This window comes from Camelina sativa, chromosome 12 (assembly GCF_000633955.1).
Source record: "Camelina sativa cultivar DH55 chromosome 12, Cs, whole genome shotgun sequence".
Classification (NCBI taxonomy): Eukaryota; Viridiplantae; Streptophyta; class Magnoliopsida; order Brassicales; family Brassicaceae; genus Camelina; species Camelina sativa.
Window position 1 is genome coordinate 12,559,742 of NC_025696.1, and position 24,340 is coordinate 12,584,081.

Genomic DNA, 24,340 nt, shown 5'->3' on the forward strand with positions numbered 1-24,340 from the left:
ATGATCGCATACGTTGGGATTTTCTAGAGGATACATTGAAGTCCGCAGGATTGAATGATAGATGGGTCAACTGGATTTTGCAGTGTGTTGGAGGAACCTCTATGCAAATATTGTGGAATGGGGAGAAGACAGATGCTTTTAGACCAGAGAGAGGGCTCCGTCAAGGAGATCCATTGTCGCCTTATTTGTTTGTGCTGTGTATGGAACGTCTTTGTCACTTGATTGATCAGGCGATTGCGGGGAAAGAGTGGAAGCCTATTAGCTTGTCTCGAGGTGGTCCTAAGTTTTCTCACATCTGCTTTGCTGACGATTTGATCTTGTTTGCAGAAGCGTCAGTGAGCCAGATCAGAGTTATACGGCGTGTCTTGGAGCAGTTTTGTTTGGCCTCAGGACAGAAAGTGAATCTGGAAAAATCAAAGATTTTCTTTTCAGATAATGTGGCTCGGGAGTTGGGTCAGCGGATAAGTGACGAAAGTGGTATTAATTCAACTAGGGATCTGGGTAAGTATTTGGGAATGCCTATTCTCCAGAAGCGAATTAATAAGAATACCTTTGGGGAGGTGCTTGAGAAGGTTTCTAATCGGTTGAGTGGTTGGAAAGGCCGTATGCTGAGCCTCGCAGGTCGTATTACCCTGACAAAAGCTGTCTTATCTTCCATCCCGGTTCATTCAATGAGTACTATTAAACTTCCTGCCTCTGTTTTGAATCGTTTGGATGCTGTATCCCGGGCTTTTCTATGGGGGAGTGATGGAGTGAAGAAAAAGATGCATTTGGTTTCTTGGAAGGTTGTCGCTAAGCCTAAGTGGGACGGTGGTTTAGGTATTAGAAAGGCAGGAGAAATGAATAGAGCTCTCATTGCTAAGTTAGGGTGGAGACTATTGCATAATAAAGATAGTTTGTGGGCGAGAGTTGTAAGGAATAAGTATAAAGTGGGTGAAGTTAAGGATACCAGCTGGTCAGCGGTGAAGAGTAACTGGTCTTCTACTTGGAGGAGTGTTGGCGTTGGTCTGAGAGAGGTCGTATATAATGGGATACGCTGGGTTGTTGGTGATGGTCGCACAATTCTTTTCTGGACAGACAAATGGTTGACAGACCGCTCCTTATCTGATTTGGCAGTTGTGGAGCTGCCTCGGGGTTTTGAAACATTAACTGTTCGCGAGTTATGGAGGGAAGGGGTTGGTTGGGATCTCCCACGAATTGAGCCGTACATATTCGAGGAGCAGAGGCTTGAACTGGCTGCGGTGGTGGTAGATACAGTTACTGGAGCGCGGGATAGACTTGCTTGGGGAAATACAGCAGATGGTAAGTTTACTGTTGGCCCTGCATATGGGTTACTAACTGTAGATGATTCTCCAAGACAGAATATGAAGCAGTTTTTCTCGTGTATTTGGAGACTGGAGATCCCAGAACGAGTGAGGGTCTTTCTCTGGTTAGTTGGACACCAAGCTATAATGACAAACATGGAGAGGTTTCGTCGTCATCTGAGTGAGACTGAGGTTTGCCAGGTGTGTAAAGGAGGAATGGAATCTGTTATTCACGTTCTTCGCGATTGTCCTGCAATGAAAGGACTATGGGACAAGTTAGTCCCACTGAGTCGGCGACAAGAGTTCTTTGCGTCATCTTTACTTGAATGGTTGTATGGGAATATGTCTTGGATAGGGGGTGGCGAAGATAAGTATTGGGCTATTACCTTTTCCGTGGCTGTTTGGTGGGCTTGGAAGTGGAGGTGTGGAAACGTTTTTGGGGTTAACAAAGTCTGGAGAGACAGGGTGAAGTTTATTAAGGACTCCGCTAAGGAGATTTTGGACACAAAGATGCGTAGTATACAGGCTCGCGCGACAGCTGCAAGGGTAGAACGACTGATCAAGTGGTCAACTCCAGTGGACGGTTGGTATAAGCTGAATACTGATGGTGCATCGCGTGGTAACCCAGGTTTGGCTACTGCTGGAGGAGTGCTTCGGAATGAGAGAGGAGATTGGTGCGGAGGTTTTGTTTTGAATGTGGGGAGATGTTCAGCACCGTTAGCAGAATTATGGGGGGTGTATTATGGTTTGTACATCGCTTGGGAAAGGCGAATAGAGAGGTTGGAGCTGGAGGTGGATTCGACAATGGTGGTGGAGTTTTTACAGACAGGGATTGGTGAGTCACATCCTTTGTCTTTCCTGGTACGTTTGTGCCATGGCTTTATCTCGAGGAACTGGACAGTCCGTGTCACACATGTGTATAGGGAAGCTAACCGCTTTGCGGATGGATTAGCGGCCTATGTGTTCTCTTTGCTTTTAGGATTTCATGAGTTTGTTACGCTCCCACCAGCTGTGAGCTTAATTTTTCAAGAGGATTTAACAGAGCCTGCGTGCTCTCGTCTTGTTTCTTTGTAATTTTTTTTCAGTTTAGTCAATAAATAGCTGGGAGATTTCTCCTAGTGGTTCACAAAAAAAAAAAAAAAAACAAACCATAGAAAATAATTTATTGTAATATAATTTTATTACTTTCAATGATTAAATATTGTATTTTCTCCTTTTTTTTAGATATCTCTTTATTAGTGGTGTCACTTGCCAGGACGAGAAGAGATTTAATACAATGATATAATGGTTCATAATTTTTTGTCACTGCAATAGTTAATTAATTAGTACCACATTCCCATCTTTTTTTGCATAATTAGCTCCACATTTATTAATAAGTAGTAATATTAACAATTAATAGTATCGTACTAGTATTTAAAATGGAGGCTTATGGAAGTGTTTTTTTTTTTTTTTTGTGGGACTTACATCTTAAACCCCACAAAGGGGGGAACTAGAGTCTAGAGAGCCGCGTCTGACAAGCATATCTTCGACTTGATCATTCTCATCTTCTTGGTGAATATCTTCTTTGATGTGTTCTGTTTCTTATGTGTTTTAAAACAAATTTGTTTATCCACGATTTAAAGTGAGGGTTTTTGTTCGTATAAAAAGGTATTTGCAACGAGATGTACTATTGATTGAGATTAATTGTTTAAGTCGAAATTTGATTGCAACAGACCAAACAGTAAAGAGTTTACATAAAGATTCCAGTCAATCATATTTAGAACAACACTATCTTCCCTTACGACTTGCTACGTACATAGTTAAGCTAATTAGTACTAAGACTTCAAATGGGTTTAGGATTTTGCCATTTCCTTTCCCCCTGGGACTGCTACTGCTACTGCACCTGAAAATCAAACACAGATCAAGATCGCATCTACATGTTTCAAACTAAAACACTTGAAATAGTCAGATTTTAGATGAAGCTCCTAAATTGTTTTATGTTAAACTATTATGACGTTGACTCAAGTTTCACTCCCTAAGACATCCAATAATGTATCTATCTTCAGATTGGATATCTCACATAGAAAAGAAATGAAGATGAGGCCTAAGAAAAATACCAACTCGAGGAAAATACTTACCTTGATCTAATGTTTGGGCGGCTCAAAAGATTCCCCTGCTTTGCTCATAACTTCAACTTGAATCCCTTGGACAGAAATCCACCCCTAAGATTGTGTAACATAAAGAAGTATAAGCATGTTGATACGGTTAACCATTTGAAGATACCTAAGACTCAGATTGATTTTCCTTATCATCGATTTCTACATTTCTATCAAGGAGACAAAACGAGTAAGAAACCACTGGCTCACCTTTTATTACTCTTCTGCATCATCTGATCTTTCCTGCGCTGAGCTTCAGTAGGGTCTCCTTGACATCCCAAAACAAGGCTACTCACGAGGATATCTGCGGTGAATGAACTATCACACTCTATTCCAAGAGTTGTAAGAATCTTTTTACTTTCCAAATCAAACCACATGAGATTCTTGGCGTTGTTAATCTCCATCAGAATCTTGCTCCTGTCCTTGGAATAGAGCAGAGGTCTCACGAAGTCAAAAGATTCTACACTCTCTGGTTTAGGCACCGTAAACATCTTAGTCCAAGATTCTATATCTTCATATTCCCTCAATACCCAAACATCAACATGGCTAAACTCATTGTAACACATCAAACAAACGCAGCCATCTAAGACACCTATATCCATGTTATCTTCTAGATAAAGTTCCTGTGGGAAACTGAGGACTCCAAGGTCATCAGAGGCAAGATCAAATCTGATTATCGTGTTAAAAGCGATCAATCCTTGCTTCCGAGGCAAAATCCAGTGAAGATGATTCTTAGCAACAACACCAAATCCACGGCGAGGCAACACATCGTAATAGAAATAGATGAAAAGAATCTGAACCTCAAAGAGAAGATAGACCCTCTTCCACGAATTCTTCTTCAAGCTGAAAACTTTGATCTCAACAGGGTAACCAAAATTGTCATTGCCTCCTTTAAGCTTAGACTGAAGAATCCTCACAACTTTGAAGTCGTCGCTCACAGAATCATAACCCAAACCGTAAAACACATACTCACGAGTGATGTGACGTTCTGGGAAATCAAGAGGCTCAATTGGTAACCGGTGAATCTTCCTGGTCGACGGATTGAACAGAGCCATGTCTACGGGAGAGTTTACTAAGCCGACGACACCGTTCAAAGAACCAAAAACCTCTGTAAAACCTCCGGCTTGCAGAGGGTGGTCGATGTCGGAGACGTTCTCCGGCGCGTCGAGCTCCACCGTGCGTAGAATGCGAGGTCCTCGGAGTAAGACCATGAGATGGTCTCCTGTTTCGAGTCTGCGACTGAGGTGAGACGAGACGAAGTCTGGACTGTCGATAAGAGAGAAGCATGGCTTCGAGAGGACGCGACAACGTACGAGCGTAGCTGCTGCGAGACGGAGGAAGAGATCGTTGATGAGATCCATCGGACACTCCGCCATGTTCGTTCCCCGGAGAAATTTCACAGAGAGAGAGAGAGAGAGAGAGAGAGAAATTAGGGTTTTCAAAAGGATTTGAGCGAAATGATTTTTGATTTTTTTCGACTACTTTTGTGTGTTCATAATTCGGGTCAAGTTCTCGGGTGTCGGTTGATTCGGATTGGTGAAAACGGATCCGAACTGAAATTATTTCGGTTTAATTTTCGGTTATGTTAGGTTACATTGGTCCAATTCGGATTAAGGAAATCCTCCCACGGTGGATGGATGGAATCAGTGCCTCGTCCTTCCTATTGGCTATTGAGATGATAAATACAAACTTCACTACTTTCTTTAATGCAGAAAGATGAAGAAAAATAGATGCAAACACGTTTCGATTCAATTATTTAGTGAAGTGAGGGTCTTTTTTTTCTTTCTTAATATATTCTTTGTATTTCTTTCTTCTCATCTCTAGTAAATATATGGTATTAAGATCATTACAATTTAGTTATTATAAAAAAATTGGTATAAAATCCAGTGAATATGATTCTTAGCTAATACACCAAATCCACGGCGAGTCAACAGATGATAATAGAAATTGATGAAGAGAATCAGATGGGGATGTGGCTAAAGAAGATTCTTCTTTTTTAGTTATTAATTATTAGTAACCTTTAGTAAATAATTATTCGTAATACAATCTTTAGTTATTACTTATTAGGAACCTTTAGTATTTTGCTGATTTAACTCTAGTATTCGTTCCTTTTTTATTACAGTTGTGGTTGGTAACTTCATGGATTTAGGGATTTGGTGATTGTTGAATTGAAGTTTGATCTGAAAACACCTATCAGAGTATGATCTGATCCGATCATCCAAGCTTATGTTCACAATATGGTTGGTTTGATCGTTTGGTATAGCCTAGTATTGGATCAATTTAGTGTACTAGGAGCTCATATTGCTTCTATCTATTGTTTTGTACGTAGAATCAACCAGAGCGTGTTGTCCAACTGAGAATTGTTAATTCTTAGATGATGTAGATGATTATACTGCTACTGATTGTGAAAGGGACTTGGGTTAAAAGCACTAGCTAGGCAAGAGAAGCGAGCCAAGAAAGAATCATTGGCCACAGTACGTGCCAGTCATAAAGTGATTAGAACTTGAAACTGATGATAAGTCAGTGGTTTCTGAATTAGAAAGTATGATTACGGAACGCTAAAACAGTTTCGACTTNGCGATCAATCCTTGCTTCCGAGGCAAAATCCAGTGAAGATGATTCTTAGCAACAACACCAAATCCACGGCGAGGCAACACATCGTAATAGAAATAGATGAAAAGAATCTGAACCTCAAAGAGAAGATAGACCCTCTTCCACGAATTCTTCTTCAAGCTGAAAACTTTGATCTCAACAGGGTAACCAAAATTGTCATTGCCTCCTTTAAGCTTAGACTGAAGAATCCTCACAACTTTGAAGTCGTCGCTCACAGAATCATAACCCAAACCGTAAAACACATACTCACGAGTGATGTGACGTTCTGGGAAATCAAGAGGCTCAATTGGTAACCGGTGAATCTTCCTGGTCGACGGATTGAACAGAGCCATGTCTACGGGAGAGTTTACTAAGCCGACGACACCGTTCAAAGAACCAAAAACCTCTGTAAAACCTCCGGCTTGCAGAGGGTGGTCGATGTCGGAGACGTTCTCCGGCGCGTCGAGCTCCACCGTGCGTAGAATGCGAGGTCCTCGGAGTAAGACCATGAGATGGTCTCCTGTTTCGAGTCTGCGACTGAGGTGAGACGAGACGAAGTCTGGACTGTCGATAAGAGAGAAGCATGGCTTCGAGAGGACGCGACAACGTACGAGCGTAGCTGCTGCGAGACGGAGGAAGAGATCGTTGATGAGATCCATCGGACACTCCGCCATGTTCGTTCCCCGGAGAAATTTCACAGAGAGAGAGAGAGAGAGAGAGAGAGAAATTAGGGTTTTCAAAAGGATTTGAGCGAAATGATTTTTGATTTTTTTCGACTACTTTTGTGTGTTCATAATTCGGGTCAAGTTCTCGGGTGTCGGTTGATTCGGATTGGTGAAAACGGATCCGAACTGAAATTATTTCGGTTTAATTTTCGGTTATGTTAGGTTACATTGGTCCAATTCGGATTAAGGAAATCCTCCCACGGTGGATGGATGGAATCAGTGCCTCGTCCTTCCTATTGGCTATTGAGATGATAAATACAAACTTCACTACTTTCTTTAATGCAGAAAGATGAAGAAAAATAGATGCAAACACGTTTCGATTCAATTATTTAGTGAAGTGAGGGTCTTTTTTTTCTTTCTTAATATATTCTTTGTATTTCTTTCTTCTCATCTCTAGTAAATATATGGTATTAAGATCATTACAATTTAGTTATTATAAAAAAATTGGTATAAAATCCAGTGAATATGATTCTTAGCTAATACACCAAATCCACGGCGAGTCAACAGATGATAATAGAAATTGATGAAGAGAATCAGATGGGGATGTGGCTAAAGAAGATTCTTCTTTTTTAGTTATTAATTATTAGTAACCTTTAGTAAATAATTATTCGTAATACAATCTTTAGTTATTACTTATTAGGAACCTTTAGTATTTTGCTGATTTAACTCTAGTATTCGTTCCTTTTTTATTACAGTTGTGGTTGGTAACTTCATGGATTTAGGGATTTGGTGATTGTTGAATTGAAGTTTGATCTGAAAACACCTATCAGAGTATGATCTGATCCGATCATCCAAGCTTATGTTCACAATATGGTTGGTTTGATCGTTTGGTATAGCCTAGTATTGGATCAATTTAGTGTACTAGGAGCTCATATTGCTTCTATCTATTGTTTTGTACGTAGAATCAACCAGAGCGTGTTGTCCAACTGAGAATTGTTAATTCTTAGATGATGTAGATGATTATACTGCTACTGATTGTGAAAGGGACTTGGGTTAAAAGCACTAGCTAGGCAAGAGAAGCGAGCCAAGAAAGAATCATTGGCCACAGTACGTGCCAGTCATAAAGTGATTAGAACTTGAAACTGATGATAAGTCAGTGGTTTCTGAATTAGAAAGTATGATTACGGAACGCTAAAACAGTTTCGACTTATGTGGTTTAAAGCAATTACTAAGTTAGTTCGAGTAGATTTTACTATTTATGTTTCGTTCATAAATAAAAAACCAATGAATATAGGTCATGTACGAGTCGTCGTCATAGGTAGAATATAGATGTAAACCACTAATAGGTGGGTCAGTGGTAGGATGGATTTCGGGTTGAGAGTGAAATTCTCAATACTCCCGGGTTCGAATCTCCACGGCTACAAACACCTTAAGTGGCCACCACAGAAAAATTTAACATTGGGCTATGCGGCCTCTAGGAACCACTCTTGCTGCCTTCGGGACGCACGCCAAGCTTTTGGGCTAGTGGGCTAGTCAGGGCCCACTGGGCTTTGGATAAGTGGATTATCAACAAAAAAAAGTAGAATATAGATGTAGTTCTTATAGGAATATGCCGTTTCTATGTCAAAAGAGATACTAACATGCCGTTTCTATGACAATATACAACTTTAACTCTTTCTGTTTTTACCAATTGTATTTAACTCCACATATATAAAGTTTCTATTAATAACTTTTATAATAAATTTGTAAATCTCTAGAACAAACTTTACAGTAATATTTTTTGATGTGCCAATAAGATCATGCGTGAACCACACTCGCTTACACGTATTATATTTTCTCTATAAAAAAATCATTATTAAATCTCTACTAACATTAATTACTTAGATGCTTTGTCATTTAGAAAATTAGGCAATTAAGAACTCTTTCTACCATGTGTAAACTATTTTACATATTTCTTTATAAAAAAATTTATCTAACACATCATGAGATAGTGTGAGCACACGCGTCGCTTACATTTACTCTATCTCTTATAGTAAATGTATGCAATCTATGTTTGATTTGCCTTAAATTGTCATTACACTCTCAATAGATTTTGTATATGTTTATATGACTGAATCATTTAATTATAGATATCTTGATTCTCCCTTTTTCATATACAAACAAGAGTTATAAATTAATAAATCCTTAGTTTTTGACTAAGTTTAGCCTAAGGTTTATGGTGTATAGATAGATCTTCATATTTTATTAATACACAATCTTTGACACGTTACGCTCTCAATCTCACTTTCTTAAACTCTCAACCCCTATCTCTTCTTATATAAGAAGGGACACCCTCCCAACACCAAAAATCAAAGCAACAACAAAGTCTTATAGTCTAAACCCAAAAAATCAAGTGCTTCTTAGAGAGAAATGGATAACTTGATTGTTTTCGTAGATGAAGACGACAACCAACAACTGAATGGAGAGAAGCCCCCACCGCGAGCGTGTGCAAGGTGTAGCTCCAACAACACCAAGTTCTGCTACTTCAACAACCATCGCGTGTCCCAGCCACGCTACTTTTGCAAGAACTGTCATAGATATTGGACTCATGGTGGGGCTTTAAGGAACGTACCAATTGGTGGAGGCTGCCGTAAAGCCAAGCAAGCTAGAAAAGATAAGTCTCCTGTTTCTCGTATGGTTTCTCCTGACATCCAACAGATTACCCCTGACATCCAACAGGTTAATCATCAACCTTTCTCGTATGTTCAAGAAAGCAATGAGTTTGTTGGATCTTTTGGTGCTTCTTCTTCTTCTGGTGCTGTTGCTACTGTTGGAAACCATTTTGGTTCTTTGTCTGATATTCGTGGTAGTATGGTACCATATGTGCCTCCTCCATCTCAAAGTTTCCAACCAAATCATCGCCTGGATTTCCAAGATGGATCATTTGAACATGATTATTACAATGTTGGATCCAGTACTAATCCTTTCATAAACCAATCAATTGGTGGTGGTTATGTTGATAATTACAACGGTTATGGCATGGAGCAATACAAGTGGAACCAGAGCTTCAACAACACTCTGACCATGAATCATGACGCCAGCACTAGTGGAAGCAGAGAATCTGGCATGACCATGATGAACAACGACAACAAAAACAAAATCATATACAACAGTGTGATCAAGCATCCTTTCTAGAGAAGCATGGTCCTTAATATTCTTAACCGTATTAACTGTTTTCTATTTATAATAAAATAAAAGTCAATTGTTTCTCTTTTATGTTTTCTATTGTTTTTTTTTTCTTCTTTCTAGTTTGCATCTTTTGTTTCTTAAAAAATCAGAAATAAATTGCTTTTCTGATCTTTTTTTTTTCCCTTTGTATAATAATATTAATTATCTATTTTTCTTTAAAGTATAATGTATAATTGTCTAGTAATCACCAGTTTGTTTCATTGTTTTGCAATCTGCATATATCTTTCTTGGTTATGTTATAATTAGGTGTCTTGAGCCAAATCACAAACTAATTTTCAGAGTATTTTTAAATTATGATTGTTATGTAATATCAATAGGGACTTAGAGAATCTAAGTTAACCTCAGTCCTCATCAATGGCACTTGATAATTAATTTCTTGAAAACTTAAGTAACTTCCTTTTTACCAAATTTGTTTTCATATTAATCTATAAATGACTTTTTTTGTTTAATGATTCAATTGAAATTGGGGTTCTTTTTACTAAATACTATCTGTTTGACATAAATAATTATATATTTATTGCAAAAATAGATAGTTAATAAAGAGAAATATGAATTAATAATTATAAAATATAAATTTATTATATTATCATTTATTTGGTCAAAATCAATTATTAATTGATATATAAAACTAATAAGTTTATAACACATTCCTACAATGTCAATTTAGTAGTTGTTAAATAATAAAGTAGATAGATAATCTAAATAAAGTGAGCTTACATATCTCTTATGACCAATCAATAATGATGTAAAACTTAGAAATTAATTGAAATATATTGCCTTTAAATATAATATTTATAGTCTTATTTGGGTGAAATTGAATGACTCTCAGTTTCTTTTGTCAACAACTTAATGAATTTCTATGTTTTAAATAAAAAATAATTGATTTTTGAGAAAGAAAAAAAAAGTGACTAGTTTCCTAATTTTATTTATTTCTAGGTAACTATGAATATATGGAAAAAACCATAGAAAATATTATAAATAGGTACAAGCTGTTGGCAAGAAAAATATGTTATCTCCGATTTTCCTTGTGCCAAAGCTGCCACTTTCTTAAATACTGTTTGAAACATTGTTGAGATATGCTATAGTTGTTGAAATAATAAAACTTGGTGTTATCAGAATTATACCACAAGTATATCAGTCAATGGTACTGTAACTCAGACAACACCAAATTCTGTTACTATGATCACTATAGCGTATCTCACCTGCGTTAGCTCTGCAAGAATTGCCATAGATACATGACTCATGGTGGACATGACATTTCAGGAGAAGCTAATCGTGCAAAGATAGATAAATGTTGGTTTCTCATATTATTTTACACAATTCACCATACATATTCGTATTTTTTTAAAGTTAATTGACATTGCACTACACTCTATAAAGTATTCTTATAAAGATAAAATTATTTAAGATAAAATTTCAGTCTATAAAATAATTATTTTACTTTGACCCGGTAGTACTATTCGAACATACAATACTTGTAATGATGCTTAAATTCTTTTTGTGTGGAAGGATAACTCCCAAAAGTGATATTATGGTTGCAACCGTTGTTGTCCATATGGAATTCGTATTTCTTAATGGTTACCTTTTTATACTAACATGTCACATGTGTTTTTTCGTTTCACATCGCATTATTTCCCTGCATTTTATTTGAGAATAGAAAACAGAGTGGTGGTTGCATTTGGCTTGCATCATCAAAGGGGGATATATAGTGATCGTAGTAACACCAAATTCTCTGTTACTACGATCACTATAGCGTCTCTAACACCAAATTCTCTGTTGCATTTTCTGACCCGCGTTGCTCTATAATTGTCATAGATACATGACTCTTGGTGGACATTTCAGGAGAAGTTAATCAAAATAGATAAAATGTTGGTTTTTCATATTATTTAACAGAATTCTCCATACATATTTGTGTGTTTTCAAGTGAATTTTGACATTGCACTGCACTCTTAAAAGGATCCTTATAAAGAGAATTTTAATGAAAAATCCTTATTAACACAATAAATACTCCATAGTCCTACTAACGAAAGCAGAAATCCAAAGAGTGGTCTCACTAGTTTGTTATATCAAGTCTAAAATTTGGCAACCTGCAATAGAATCCAAAACCCATGAACTGCTTGCAGCTCTGGCTCTAGCAGATTTAGCCAAGGCTTCAGCATCAGATCTTCTCTGGGTCAGAGTTTTCTTCTTGCTAGGCTCAACACCGAACACAATGATAGTTGAAGCTTCATCTTTATCATTAGAAACAGGCCGCCTGCGCAGGATCGTTCCTCCAGCTGCTACAATCAGATCTTGTAGATACCCTTTGTAGGCAACCTCGAAATCTCCCATAATGTAAAACTGTAGTCCATTAAAAAGTTTTGGTTTCTGCATATAGAATGAAACCATTTAGGTGAAATATTCTCAAGTCAATTGTATCATAGAGAGCATCACAGATACGAATTCTAACCTTCTTTAAAGCTCTTTGTCTTCCAAGATAAGGTCCTTCTCGTATTCCATGAACATCCATGGTAATTTCATACGGCTCCTCGCTTACATAATTTTTATTCAGCATACAGGCCTTAATCCCTGCAAGAAACAATATACAACACTTAGAAAATTGGCAATTCATAGATTGCAAACATATATATATGCTTCATTGCTAATAAATTAAAAAGCCTTACAATCAATAGTTAGTATCCATTTCCCCTCCAAAATTGCCATCATAAATTTGAGGGTCCTTTTGCAAGCTCCATTTTCATTGATTGATGCAATGACATGTGTAACAGTTGGCTCCCATTTTTTTGAGATTGTAACTCCAGACAGTTCCGCAAATTCTGTTATAACAGTCTGCAATCCAAGACATCATGGATTTGAAGTTTCAACTCGAGGGTTGCTTATAGTAAAAGAGTATATATATATACATACCTTCTCTTCCACTGTGAGCCCTGAACAGGATAAGACCAATTTCTTGGATCCACGGAAATGCTTGCTCTGGAGCTCACCGATGTCAGTTTGTTTAGAAACTTGGTTAGACTCAGAGTGCAGTGGTCTAGCAATGATAATGATATATGATCAGCTGTCTAATTTAAAATTTAGAATCACATCATAATCCCAATCAAAAGATAAAAAGGACATACCCTTTAGGGGTACGCTTGCATTTTCTTTCTTTTGAATTAGTCTCTTCACAGGGCAGCTTAATGGATGCATCCAAAGGGCATAGCATTACAAAGTTTTCCTGTTGATAAGAAAAGGTTTTACAAGAACTGCTGTGTAAGGAACTGTATAGATCTTCTACAATATATGCATCACTTACATTATCCCATCTGCATTCTGGTATCAATTTTGCACACGTAACATGAAAACTATTCTTGCAACTCTTATTGTAACAACCAAGTGCTGCGCCTTTAAGCTTACAACAGCTGCAACTTATTCTCCGGCTTCTTGTCAACTCCCCATCAAGATTCACTGCAGTAAGGTTCTTGAAGTATACATTTGGAGCCCTGAAAAAGCAACACCGTTTCTTACGTTCAGTCAGTGGTGTACCAAAAGCACATGTGTCGTACCCAAGCAGTTTAAATGATTTCAAAAGGCATGAGCGGATAATTACTACTATCCAGATTACTTACCATTCAGCACAGTTTTTGTGAACATGTATGACCTTAGACCCACCATTAAAATCTGCAGAGACAGGTTCACCTCTGTGGTAGTGAGCCATTTCTCCTGAAGCCTGTTCATATAACATGCCAATTAACAAAATAGTAAAAATCAACAAAGGTCAACATCTAAGACTCCAATGTGAGATAGTGAAGCCAACCTCTGTGTCTTCTGAAGAGTGACAAAAGGCACATGCGAATTTCTTTGTTGAAGGTCCATCACATCGTAGCAACTGTGCACTACCTCCAGATGAAGACTTAGTCATCCCTGAGCGTTTCTCTAAAACTTGCATGGTAAGATTGTCTTTATCCACAGTGGATTTCTTTTTCTTTGTTGAATCTTGTTTATCACCCACTTGATTCAACTCATCAGTTAGGATACCATTTCCATGCGATTGTGTAGCTTTGCTTGAGATCAAATGGGAATCTAGTTTCAATCTCTTTTCTGAAGTCTTCTTTTGAGTTTTCTCAGATAGATCTTTTAAAGCGGAGCTTGCATTGGACTTTCTTCCCCTCTTCTTCAGAGTGGGTTTCTCGGTGGGACTTTGTTTTTCAGGATGTGTATCAGATGAACCATGGGCTCGATCCTGATCCCCCTTTCCCACAATTTCTGTTTCAAGTGAGAGCTCATTAGATCCTTCGATCGGGTGAGCTGGAGAGGATTTAATGCTAGATCTTTTCCTCTTTGTCCCCTGTTGCCCAGCTGCTTCCTTGGATACATTTAGATCAGACTTAACTCGTGAACTCTGACCCTTACTTCTTGTAGTCCTTTTAGCTTTCACATTTTCATCAGGACTCCCATCATTACTAATTATTGTGCCAGAAGTCGAACGACTATCTTGTTTCTCACTAATGTTTGCTACTGCAGATGAGTCCATGTTGTCCACCAGTGAAACCCCAACGCTTCGTCTAGTAACTGTATTATTTCTTGCACTTCCTGCTTTGCGGGTTTTACATTTGGATAATGCTGCTTTAGATAGTTTCTTTTGAGTGAGATCAACCTCACCTTTGCCTGGGACCTGCAAATCGATTTAAATTTTGAGTTCATTTTAATATACTTGCTGACATTATTAGAGAAAACAAAGACCTTGGTGTATCAGATTGAAGAGCTGCCTATACCTTGGCCTTCACAGGACTAGGGAGAATCTCCGGGGAACAAGGCCTCTGAGTCCATTCAAACATTTCGCTGTCAAACATGTCTCCTGGATTGGGCTTATCTTGCTCATCTGCCTGAAATACCCATTGAGAAAAAGGTAAGGTCAAATATTGGATTGAATCAGGGCATTCATGTAACTGAGTCTGATATTTATGAGTAAGATGTGTCAAAGACCTTTAAACTCGCAGTATTCAATCTATATTAAAGATAACCTACACGGCATAACTAAGATTTATCTAACACATTTCTATGAACTCAGAGCAAGTGTAGCATGTACCAATACCACAGAACAACATAATGCAATATGAATACTGAAAGATAGCAGTTACAAAACGCTATTGAGGTTTCCAAGTACTAACCTTTGATGGGCTCTCATGATCTGAGTCCATTAAATCGCTGAAAGAGGGAACATCAACAGGTGTAGTATCTAAAAGTTGATCACTTTGTGTGCGTTGACTTGAGCTCTCTCCGTCAACCTCATCTCTCAACCAAAAGAAGGGTGGCAGATCTCCTCCTTTATTCAGACTTGGATGCTCATCCAAACGAATCACAGTTTTCTCAGTGAAATCCTTGTTATTTCCAGCTATCTCAGTAGACTCAGTAGGTTTAGCTAAACTTTCAGAAGAAAGATTCTGCAGCAGCTGAACCCTTTTCTTGGTTTGGGATGAAGGTTTCATAACAATAGGCCCAAGTTCATCTAGTTCTGTTTCCTTGGTTTTCCCATACTCTTTCCTCTTGGATGCTCGGCTCTTCCTAGATGATACCTGACGATTCTTATCATTTGCCTTTTCAATGGAATCATCTCTCGCATGCTTTTCTTTATCTGTAGGCGCACAAATCCCACTTTTAGACAACTTAATGATTACAGAAACAGTTTCAAACATCATCAATCACTGCCTTTTGTTTCATTCAAGATAACCAAAATGACAACTCATCGATCCAGTTAGACAAGAGTAAGAAGAAGTACCTGATGGTGATGGATTATTATTTTGGCTAACGAATAAGTTGACACCAGAAGCATCTTCCATGTTCTTGTAAATACTCACCAAGCTATCCATATGAGGAGCACCACGAATCTCTAAAAAATACAACACAGTCATTATAAGGTAAGGTAGTACCTCTATCTGTAAGACCAAATAGAAGAAAAGCTGAGAGCAACAAAGAGGATGAGAAGTAGTACCTCTACGATGGTATGGGATTTTACAAACTGGACAAGTAGCATCCAGTTTCATAGATTTTACTATACACGCACTTAAAAATCAAAAAGAGAAGACCAGTGTTAACGCTTGAATAGACTACAAAAGCGTAACAATACGAAGAAGAACAAACTAAGGTAAGGTAAGGTAGATACTTACTTGCAAAAGACATGGTTGCACGAAAGTGAAACTGCTGAATTAAATAGACTCAAGCTGCCAACAACAACAAAAAATCAAATCGAAATTGAAATTAGGGTTTTTTTTTTTCGCCGTGTTCGTCATAAAACTCAGAATAATAATATGAGCAAAGAGATTTACCAAATAGGACACTTGAGTTCTCTTCCCATCTTCTCCAGATGACTTGTGTCCGCCATTTCGATCTTCACTGAGAGTAACGAACAAATCAATCTGACGAATGAATTAAGGAGTGAAGCGGCTCTTTGGGTACTGTATATAGATATAGAAATGGTGAAGCCTGAAGCAGAGTGAAGCGTGTCCTTCAAAGAGGCTTACCATGTAAGCTTTAGGCTAAAACGTTTCACGAGAAAAAGCGCGAAATTTTCACCAAAAAATTCCAATATCCCGCCATTAAAAAAACACACTCAATTTTCGATTTGCCCACTTAAGTTTATAAGTTTTTACGATTTTGACTCATTACTTTTAATTCCTTCAATTTTACCCCCCATATTTTTTACAAATGAATCCATCAAAATTTGAACGATTTGTGTTGAAACGGGAGTCTATTTTTACTGCATTACCAGTAATCTTGACAAGAACAAGAACCATTTTTGAAATGGTGAAACCTGCTACGGTCTCTTACAACAATCTCTCGACTATAAACCTTTGACACAAGTTTGATCGCCGAGTGACAATCTGCGCAGACTCTAAGATTCTTCACGACTCGAATAGGTGATCTTTCTGGTGTGCTAATTAGTATAAAAGCAATAGCTATCTTCTCACTGTGATAGACCAGAGCATTCTCTTTCTCTTCCTCCTCAACATCAACATAAACGTTCGAAATCTGTGGCACGTAGCCTTCTAATCTCAATCTATCAGTCATTTCTTTCAGCTTAGTGTAAATCTCTTTGCTTTGCGGATGAGACTTATCACCCATAAGAAACTCATGAACTCTGTTTCCTACTTCTACTAAACTGTGACCGGGGACTTTTCTCACACCGTCTCTTAACATTTGTTTCCTTATCTTTTGCACATCGGACCAACGCTGCTCAGATGCATACATATTCGACAAGAGGACATAATCCCCGCTGTGGTTCGGTTCTAGTTGTAGGATTTGGAGTCTGGCATATTCTGCTAACTCTGCATCACCATGAACAGTACAAGCTCCTAACAATGTTCTCCAGATCACAACATTTGGCTGCATAGGCATTTTCATAATGTATTCATACGCTTCTTTCACTTGTCCAGCTCTAGCTAACAAATCAACCATACAACCAAAATGTTCAATCCTAGGCTCAATCTTATACTCTTCTCTCATTCTCCTGAAATACTCAAAACCTTCCTTCACCATCCCACAATGGCTACAAGCGTATAAGATCCCCACAAACGTGATCTCACACGGTACTAATCCCTCCTTTGATTCCATATCCCTGAAAAGCTCAATAGCTTCTTTTCCAAAACCATTAACAGCTAAACCAACAATCAATGAAGTCCACGAGACACTGTTCTTGTCCACCATTTCATAGAAAAGTGTTTTAGCTTCTTCAACTCTTCCACATCTCCCATACAAGTCCAATAGTACATTCCTGGAATGTAAGTTTCGTGTCAAACCCACTTTGATCATATACACATGGATCCTCTTACCCAACGTCAAAGCACCAATCTTGGCACAAGCAGACAACAAGCTTACGATTGTGAACCCATCAGGCTTGATTCCTTTCGAGTCCATTTCGTTATAAAGCGCTAAAGCTTCGTTTGGTTTACCGTTTTCTGCAAACCCATTAATCACAGAGTTCCAAGCTACAAGATCTTTCTCAGGCATTTCATCAAACACCTTATACGCACTCGATAAGTCTCCGCAATTAGCGTACAAATGAAGCAGAGAGTTCTGAGCAAATATCAACGAACCAAACCCACTTCTTATAACAACCGAATGAATCGTCTCTCCCAAACGAACATCCGCCGTTTTCGCCACAGCCTTGAGAAGAAACGGATAAGTATGAGTATCTGGCTCGACCAAACCAGATACTTTCATTTCACGGTAGAGAGATATAGCAGAGACGGAGGCGTAGTTACTACTGCACTCAGCGTAGCCTCTGATTAAAGTGTTCCAAACAAAGATGTTAATGGGTTTCTCAATCTTGGAGAAAACCTTGTGAGCGTAAGACATGGGAGGTGGAGAAGGAAGAGATACGAGGTAGAAGATGAGGTGCTTTCCCATCTCGGCGTCGGAGATCGAGACGCCATGGCGGATTGAAAAAGCGTGGATTTTTCTTAGTTTCGTTAGCGATGATGAAACGCCGTGGGTTTGCAAGAGAGTTATGCATCTCTCGACCATGGGAAGTAGCAAAACAGAGGTTTCTGAACATGGAGGCATTTTTGCTCTGTTTCTGTGGGCATTGTCGTCAATTGCATTTAGTATCGAGGAGAGTTCCATTATTAATCATATAAAAAGACTTCGAAAGATTATACCTTTCCAGAACCCTAAATTTTGAAATCAAAGTGGCCAAACAACTTCGACAGCCGCCGCAGAAAGATGCATCCTTCAAACTTCAAAGATGAACCAAGCAGAGGGTTCGACTTCAAAATGTCAAAATCCCAAAAGGGTTGAATTGAGAGCAGTATCTCCAAACCAAGAGTTATAAACCAATCAAAGGATGGGTTTTTGAATCAAGAATAGCCTTTTTGAGGTAAGATTCTTCTCTTGGTGAGAACTGAGAATGGTTGAGGTTAAGCTCTGATGTTACTCTATCAATATAATCCATCTCATTGCCCTAGTTTGACACTTTTTACTCTCTAGTTCCGTCCTCTTAACTGTTTATACTTGAGAGGACAACTATATCTATTATGTCTCGTTGCTTTTCTTGATTGATTCACCGTGTATCAGAACTTCATAGCCGTGAGGTTTTGGCATGAGGCTTAACCACGGTGATAGATAAAATAAAAATCAATAAGCACATATGGCTGTATCCATCTGATCATGAAGAGATTAATTGGCAGTCTTAGAGCTACAGTCAGTTTTGTTGTTCTAAGCTCTGAGTTTTCTTCATTCCAGTTTGTCTAGGGACTTTTAGAAAGAGCTTCTGCTATTGACCTGCAGACTCTTAAGATTGATGTTTAGATGCTCTGTTTATACAATCACTCATGGATGCTGATCAATTCATGACTCTGTATGCTAACCAAGCTTTTATGTTTACGGACATGTGACATTTACAGGATGAGGATTGTGGCAAAACACTGAGAAAGGAAGCAGACAACTCGGCATTACCTGGATCTTGTGAATGCCCTCCTCCATTTCTCTCTTCTCAACGGCAAAAGCTGAGGAACTTTTTGGATAAGCGGTGCAAGTTACGCAGATGATTAAGAAAATGTAACTTGATGAAAGCCAAACTCTTGATTCCGTAACTCAAGCTAAACATAATGGCCAGCAGAGTAGCTTAATACAGTGACCTCAACTTCTCTTTCTTGCTAGCCACATATTGCTATGGCAAATTTTTTTTGAAAGAATATGCTTAGCTAACAGTATAAATCTCAATAAACATCCTACTTCATGGACACCAATGTACAATAAGAGATTGTTATGTTCAATGTGTAAATGTGTAAAACAACTACTGGCACCAACGAGGAAAAATACAAAAAAGGTTAAGGTGGTGCCTAATCTGTAATCCTGTTATCTCCCTACCAGTGCTTCGTTTTTGTCATCTGAAATTGCAACATTGTGCTCGGCCTTTCAATAAATTATCCCACAAGCATATCATCTGACTCGGAGATTGGTAATGTGCAGTGTAGTAGTTCAGTGTGCATCCGTATTGGCAGAATTTCCAGCTGTGTGAGTATTCAACAGGCTGCATGGAGGCGTTGAATTTCTCCACCCACATTCCCATGCTCACATCTTCCATCTTGAATAGCTGTGACAACAATATGAAAGTAGTTTAGTTCTAGTATCAATTCAAAATGGGAGACACTCTTATGTTCACAACGGTAAGAGATGGAGATGGAGATGCGGTAAGAAAATGAAAGATGGTCAGACCCTAAGCTTTTGTCTCGAATTCTGAGAAACAATATATTTAGCAATGTTGATTGAAATTATGTATCCGGGTCCATTGGCGTAAGGAGGGTACACAGCTTCTGGCCACTCCTGTTACAGTAAGAAGTAAGAAAAAATGTTAGTGACTGAGGCAGCTTCTGATACTGAATCATAAAAGAGTGTATGCAGGCAAAGTACACAAGCCATTGTACCTCCCATGTAACTGCCCACTTGCCAGTTCTAAGAGGACGATGTCGAAGATTTAGATTTCCCATATAGAGTGATTTTTCCGGAGAGACTCGATCGATTTGTTTCAATATTGATTCCACTCTGATGAATGTGTCATCGTCACATTTCATTATATATGGAGCTGTCACATTCTGGACCTGAAAGGTAGACATTTTAGACAATCATAATCAGATTCCTGTAAAGTAACTACAAGGAGGGAAACTGTAAATAATCCTTAATTCCTTATTAGAGACTATATACAAAGACTTAAATAGAGATGGAGTTGTGACTGCAGAAATGATCAATACCCCAAATTCACAAATAGCAATTGTCTTAAGGACCACAAGCTCGTAACGATCCATAAAGGGCAGAATCACAATGTCTCCAAAATATTCAGCCTCTTTCTTCAGCATTGCATTGACTTCTTTTCTTGCCTTCTAAAATTACATAAATCAACAAAAGAAAAGTATGAACTTCAAATCAGTAATTCTCCACCTCACTAGTCCAATAAAATCGATCTGCAGTATGAACTTTCATAAAGATTTTGTTTCTGGATTATGCCTTAACATAAGGAAAGGTTGGTAAGAACTTACAAGTGCAACAAAGAATCGTACTACTACATCTGAAGATTTAATAGAAGGATGCTGCATCCATGTCTTTCTCACTGCCATGCGCTCTGAAAAATGGTTAGTTGCTGATAGAACACCCATGAAAAGGCGAAAAGGACTGCCAGGCAATGGAGGAGCTTTCCATTCTGAAGAAAACTCTAATGCTTTCTGAGGTGAGAAACTCGGATGAGATGTTGAAAGAGAAGTAGCATGAACAGAGTGAATATCAACATCTCCAATAACTGCCAGCCCTGTGGCATCTTCTATGGTAAACCCCTGAGAGGCCAAAAATAACAAAATATATTAAAACCAATTATCAGACACCGAGGAGACGAATTCTCTTGGTTTGACTACCAAATCATATTATTGAGTGTTGAGACCAATTAGTAAGGCATATACTAGTATAACGCTCATCTGATATCACACACCGGTCGATAAGGGAATGAAGACACATGCCTTCCTCCTACATTTATATGGAAACCATCAATTCCAGCTCGCAAAGTTAAGACAAAGACTCTGCCTTCCGCAAAAGGGAATGACCAAGTGACCTCTGGTTTCTGTTCACGTCCTATAAACCGTTTGAACCAAGAAGGTGTCTTCGAATCCTTTGAGTCCACCATGTCAATTATGTCATCCTTCGTCCACTTTTCACATCTACGGAATCCATCAACTGGAATAAAACATTTACTTTGTTGAAGAGGAAACAAAAGAAAACATAAATATACAGAACTAAGAAAAACTAAGGTAACTAAAGATAAGACTTCTGGGGATGGGCTTGCTACATTTCTTGCAACTGATTTCAATATGACATTATCGTATATGCGTAATCTGATCTTCCACATCTAAACTAATAAGCAGTTTATGATGGATGTCAAAATCTTACCAAGCATGTCTGTGTCCTTCTTGGATGGAGTACCATCACATCTTTGAGAAACCCCCCACTGCATCCTATAACATGTATTGTGTTCAATGACAGGCCGGTGATTCCAATCACCTTTAATTCTAGGATTCAAATGAAGAATCTTAGGGGGATATTCACCGTCCCCTGTCTTCAGCCCTTGCAACTCAACCATAAATTGTGAAACCATAACCATTACATCGCCTCTTGTAAATCTCGAACGCTGAGGAACAGATTCTTTATGTGCGTACTGTGGAGTTCCAAGAATTGTAATAGAAGATCCTGCAGCAAGACCACAGGGAAGCAACATGGTCCCATTGGCTTTATTCAAGTCATCTCCATTCATTGAGATCTGAGAAGGACATGATTCCACCTTCCCTTGGTACATGGAAGGACTCTCTTCAAAGTTTTCAACCTCAAACTTATCAACATCTTCCCAAGCCTTGGATCCAAGCATCCAAGCCTCATCTGCCATTCTTTCAAAAGGTGACATATGGATAGTTCTATTCCTACGTCTCATGACCTCTCCCGAGATTCGACCATACCGAAGTGGCTGAATCGGTTTAGATCCACTTAACTTCTCTTCTTGCGGCGCATTATGAGTAGTAGAAGGCCCACTTTGAATATCTTCATCTTCTAGCTTCCTATCTAACATGTCACTGCGTAAAGACTCGCTTAAACTAACATCAAAACCAGTAGTATCCCTTAACGCCCCATCTAAACCACCAGTATCCCCACTTAACATAGCAACCATCTCGATGAAATGTGGGAACTTAAACGCTAGGAAAACCAAGTAAAACCCAGCTATAGCTAGCAAGAAATGTGACAACTTGAACCTCCTTGAACTATAAACCCCTCTAAAAGATTCGCTTTTTACCCTTTTCATTGTTAAGGCTCAGCTATAAGTCTATAACAAGTACCTCCCCCAATCAAAAGCACTCGACTTGTTGGTTTCCAAATCGAATCAGTGTGTCAAAACTGCAAATGGCGTGTTATAAAATGTAGCCAATTCATTATACGAACAACTTCATCCAAAGAATTACTTTTTAACCTCAAAATCTGGTAAAGAGATGGACCCAGACCCCTTCACAGTAGTAACAGCTAAAGCTTGGCACGATCTGATGACTCCACGAAAATCCAATCAAATCAACCCAGATGTCTCGATTTGATACGGCTCTTTCCAAATAGACCAATTTTTTGGCGAAGAAGATATAGAAAAAGTTACTGAATTAAAACCCCCAATGAAGCAGAGCAAATCAAAAACCTGACTTTAGTGGTTTAATTCTCCTCGAATCTAGGGCTAGAAGATAAATAAAACAGAGGAGAAACCCACTCAGGAGAGGGGATGATGGAGAAATCACAACAAGGAACCTTTTTCCAATTTTTAAATTCAAATAAAATTGTCCCTTTTTTCTTATCTAACAACAACAACATACAAATTCAAATGCGTGCGTTTTTTTAGTAAATCTCAGTTGAAACTTCAAAGGGTTTTAATTTCTCTGTAATTTGTCTCCTAATTTGTAGTTAAGATTTCTTCAAATTCATGCTCTAATAAGCTTAAGTGGTGGTACTCTATATTTTTTTGACATGTCTTATTTTTCTCAATTTTAAATACATTATTTTTCATAAGATTTAATTATACTTTTATACTAAGAATATATTCTATCATTTTTAATATCCATTTAGTAATTATATATTTTCTAATGAAGTATCATTTACCAATATTTTATATAGTTACCATAATATTATTATTTGTTATATAATATTCATTTGTTATAAAGTAAATAATACAATATAATTATAATTTTTGTTCTAAAAGATCAATTAATTTTATTCTAAAATAAAATCAAGATATGAAAAATTACAATATTTCTTTGTTGTTAAAACATAATTTATTTGATTCACCAAAAAAATAAATAATTTATTCTTAGCGGTGTAATTTATTACGTTTATCCAAACATTGCATGAGTCTTTTTCTAGTATACTAGTAAAGTTAAGTTTTAACTTCTAAGTTAATGAATGAATCATAAAAAAAAACAAAATCAAAATTGAAATTTACTTGTTTACCACAGGCTTTAGTTTCAGTTTAAATATAGTTTTGAATAAATTTCAATTTTGTTCATAGATATGTGAGTGCATGACCTTTAGAAGAACATTTAGCGAGTATCTCATTACGCTTTGTGCAACGATCACACTTTCGTACTTCTTTAATTTGACGGGTACTCGATCTCATTGTTTTCGTTTGTGAGCGTCGTAGTCAAGTTTTCCTTATTCGTTGGGTATGCTAAAGGATTGGATTGTTCTCTTTAGGGAGTGCAAAATTTAATTAGGGTATGGTCTACAAGATCATGAGTATGGGGTTATGTATGCGTTGCTGATTAGTCCCGAACCCCGAAGTGTTGAACTTCTTTATGAACCGGCCATTACATGTGCTAACAAAATGACTTGTTAGTTGTTAGTTGTTACCCCCAAAAAAAAAAAAAAAAAAAAA

General features: G+C 37.9%; 6 protein-coding genes and 1 long non-coding RNA gene across 8 annotated transcripts; 2 read left to right on the forward strand and 5 right to left on the reverse strand.

Moving 5' to 3' along the window:
• LOC104731449 (F-box protein At4g22390-like) lies at window positions 2,969-4,900 on the reverse strand. Its single transcript, XM_010450824.2, has 3 exons — window positions 3,650-4,900; window positions 3,422-3,505; window positions 2,969-3,186 (listed from the first exon to the last, which is right to left on the reverse strand). The coding sequence occupies exons 1-2, from the start codon at window positions 4,813-4,815 to the stop codon at window positions 3,466-3,468; spliced, it is 1,206 nt and encodes a 401-aa protein (XP_010449126.1). The 5' UTR covers window positions 4,816-4,900; the 3' UTR covers window positions 2,969-3,186; window positions 3,422-3,465.
• LOC104733442 (F-box protein At4g22390-like) lies at window positions 5,998-6,790 on the reverse strand. Its single transcript, XM_010453021.2, has one exon. The coding sequence runs from the start codon at window positions 6,703-6,705 to the stop codon at window positions 5,998-6,000; it is 708 nt and encodes a 235-aa protein (XP_010451323.1). The 5' UTR covers window positions 6,706-6,790.
• LOC104731450 (dof zinc finger protein DOF4.3-like) lies at window positions 9,063-9,971 on the forward strand. Its single transcript, XM_010450825.1, has one exon. It carries the CDS (start codon window positions 9,106-9,108, stop codon window positions 9,868-9,870), a length of 765 nt encoding a protein of 254 aa, XP_010449127.1. The 5' UTR covers window positions 9,063-9,105; the 3' UTR covers window positions 9,871-9,971.
• LOC104731451 (protein BREAST CANCER SUSCEPTIBILITY 1 homolog) lies at window positions 11,879-16,285 on the reverse strand. Its single transcript, XM_010450826.2, has 14 exons — window positions 16,230-16,285; window positions 16,071-16,124; window positions 15,896-15,966; window positions 15,683-15,793; window positions 15,075-15,538; window positions 14,679-14,789; window positions 13,721-14,578; window positions 13,533-13,633; window positions 13,220-13,406; window positions 13,044-13,141; window positions 12,832-12,955; window positions 12,588-12,753; window positions 12,374-12,492; window positions 11,879-12,291 (listed from the first exon to the last, which is right to left on the reverse strand). Exons 1-14 carry the CDS (start codon window positions 16,283-16,285, stop codon window positions 11,986-11,988), a joined length of 2,826 nt encoding a protein of 941 aa, XP_010449128.1. The 3' UTR covers window positions 11,879-11,985.
• LOC104731452 (pentatricopeptide repeat-containing protein At4g21065-like) lies at window positions 16,573-18,856 on the reverse strand. Of its 2 annotated transcripts, XM_010450828.2 has the most exons (2): window positions 18,561-18,856; window positions 16,574-18,478 (listed from the first exon to the last, which is right to left on the reverse strand). In XM_010450828.2, exon 2 carries the CDS (start codon window positions 18,463-18,465, stop codon window positions 16,666-16,668), a length of 1,800 nt encoding a protein of 599 aa, XP_010449130.1. In that variant the 5' UTR covers window positions 18,466-18,478; window positions 18,561-18,856; the 3' UTR covers window positions 16,574-16,665. The 2 variants fall into 2 exon arrangements, with proteins under 2 accessions (XP_010449129.1, XP_010449130.1); XM_010450827.2 differs by lacking the exon at window positions 18,561-18,856 and having other exon boundaries at window positions 16,573-18,546.
• LOC104731456 lies at window positions 18,695-19,643 on the forward strand. The gene is made up of 2 exons (XR_758613.1): window positions 18,695-18,778; window positions 19,305-19,643. It is a non-coding gene; the product is annotated as an uncharacterized LOC104731456 (long non-coding RNA).
• LOC104731454 (hydroxyproline O-galactosyltransferase GALT2-like) lies at window positions 19,787-23,242 on the reverse strand. The gene is made up of 7 exons (XM_010450830.2): window positions 21,835-23,242; window positions 21,380-21,621; window positions 20,937-21,227; window positions 20,652-20,780; window positions 20,328-20,501; window positions 20,119-20,226; window positions 19,787-19,996 (listed from the first exon to the last, which is right to left on the reverse strand). Exons 1-7 carry the CDS (start codon window positions 22,733-22,735, stop codon window positions 19,787-19,789), a joined length of 2,055 nt encoding a protein of 684 aa, XP_010449132.1. The 5' UTR covers window positions 22,736-23,242.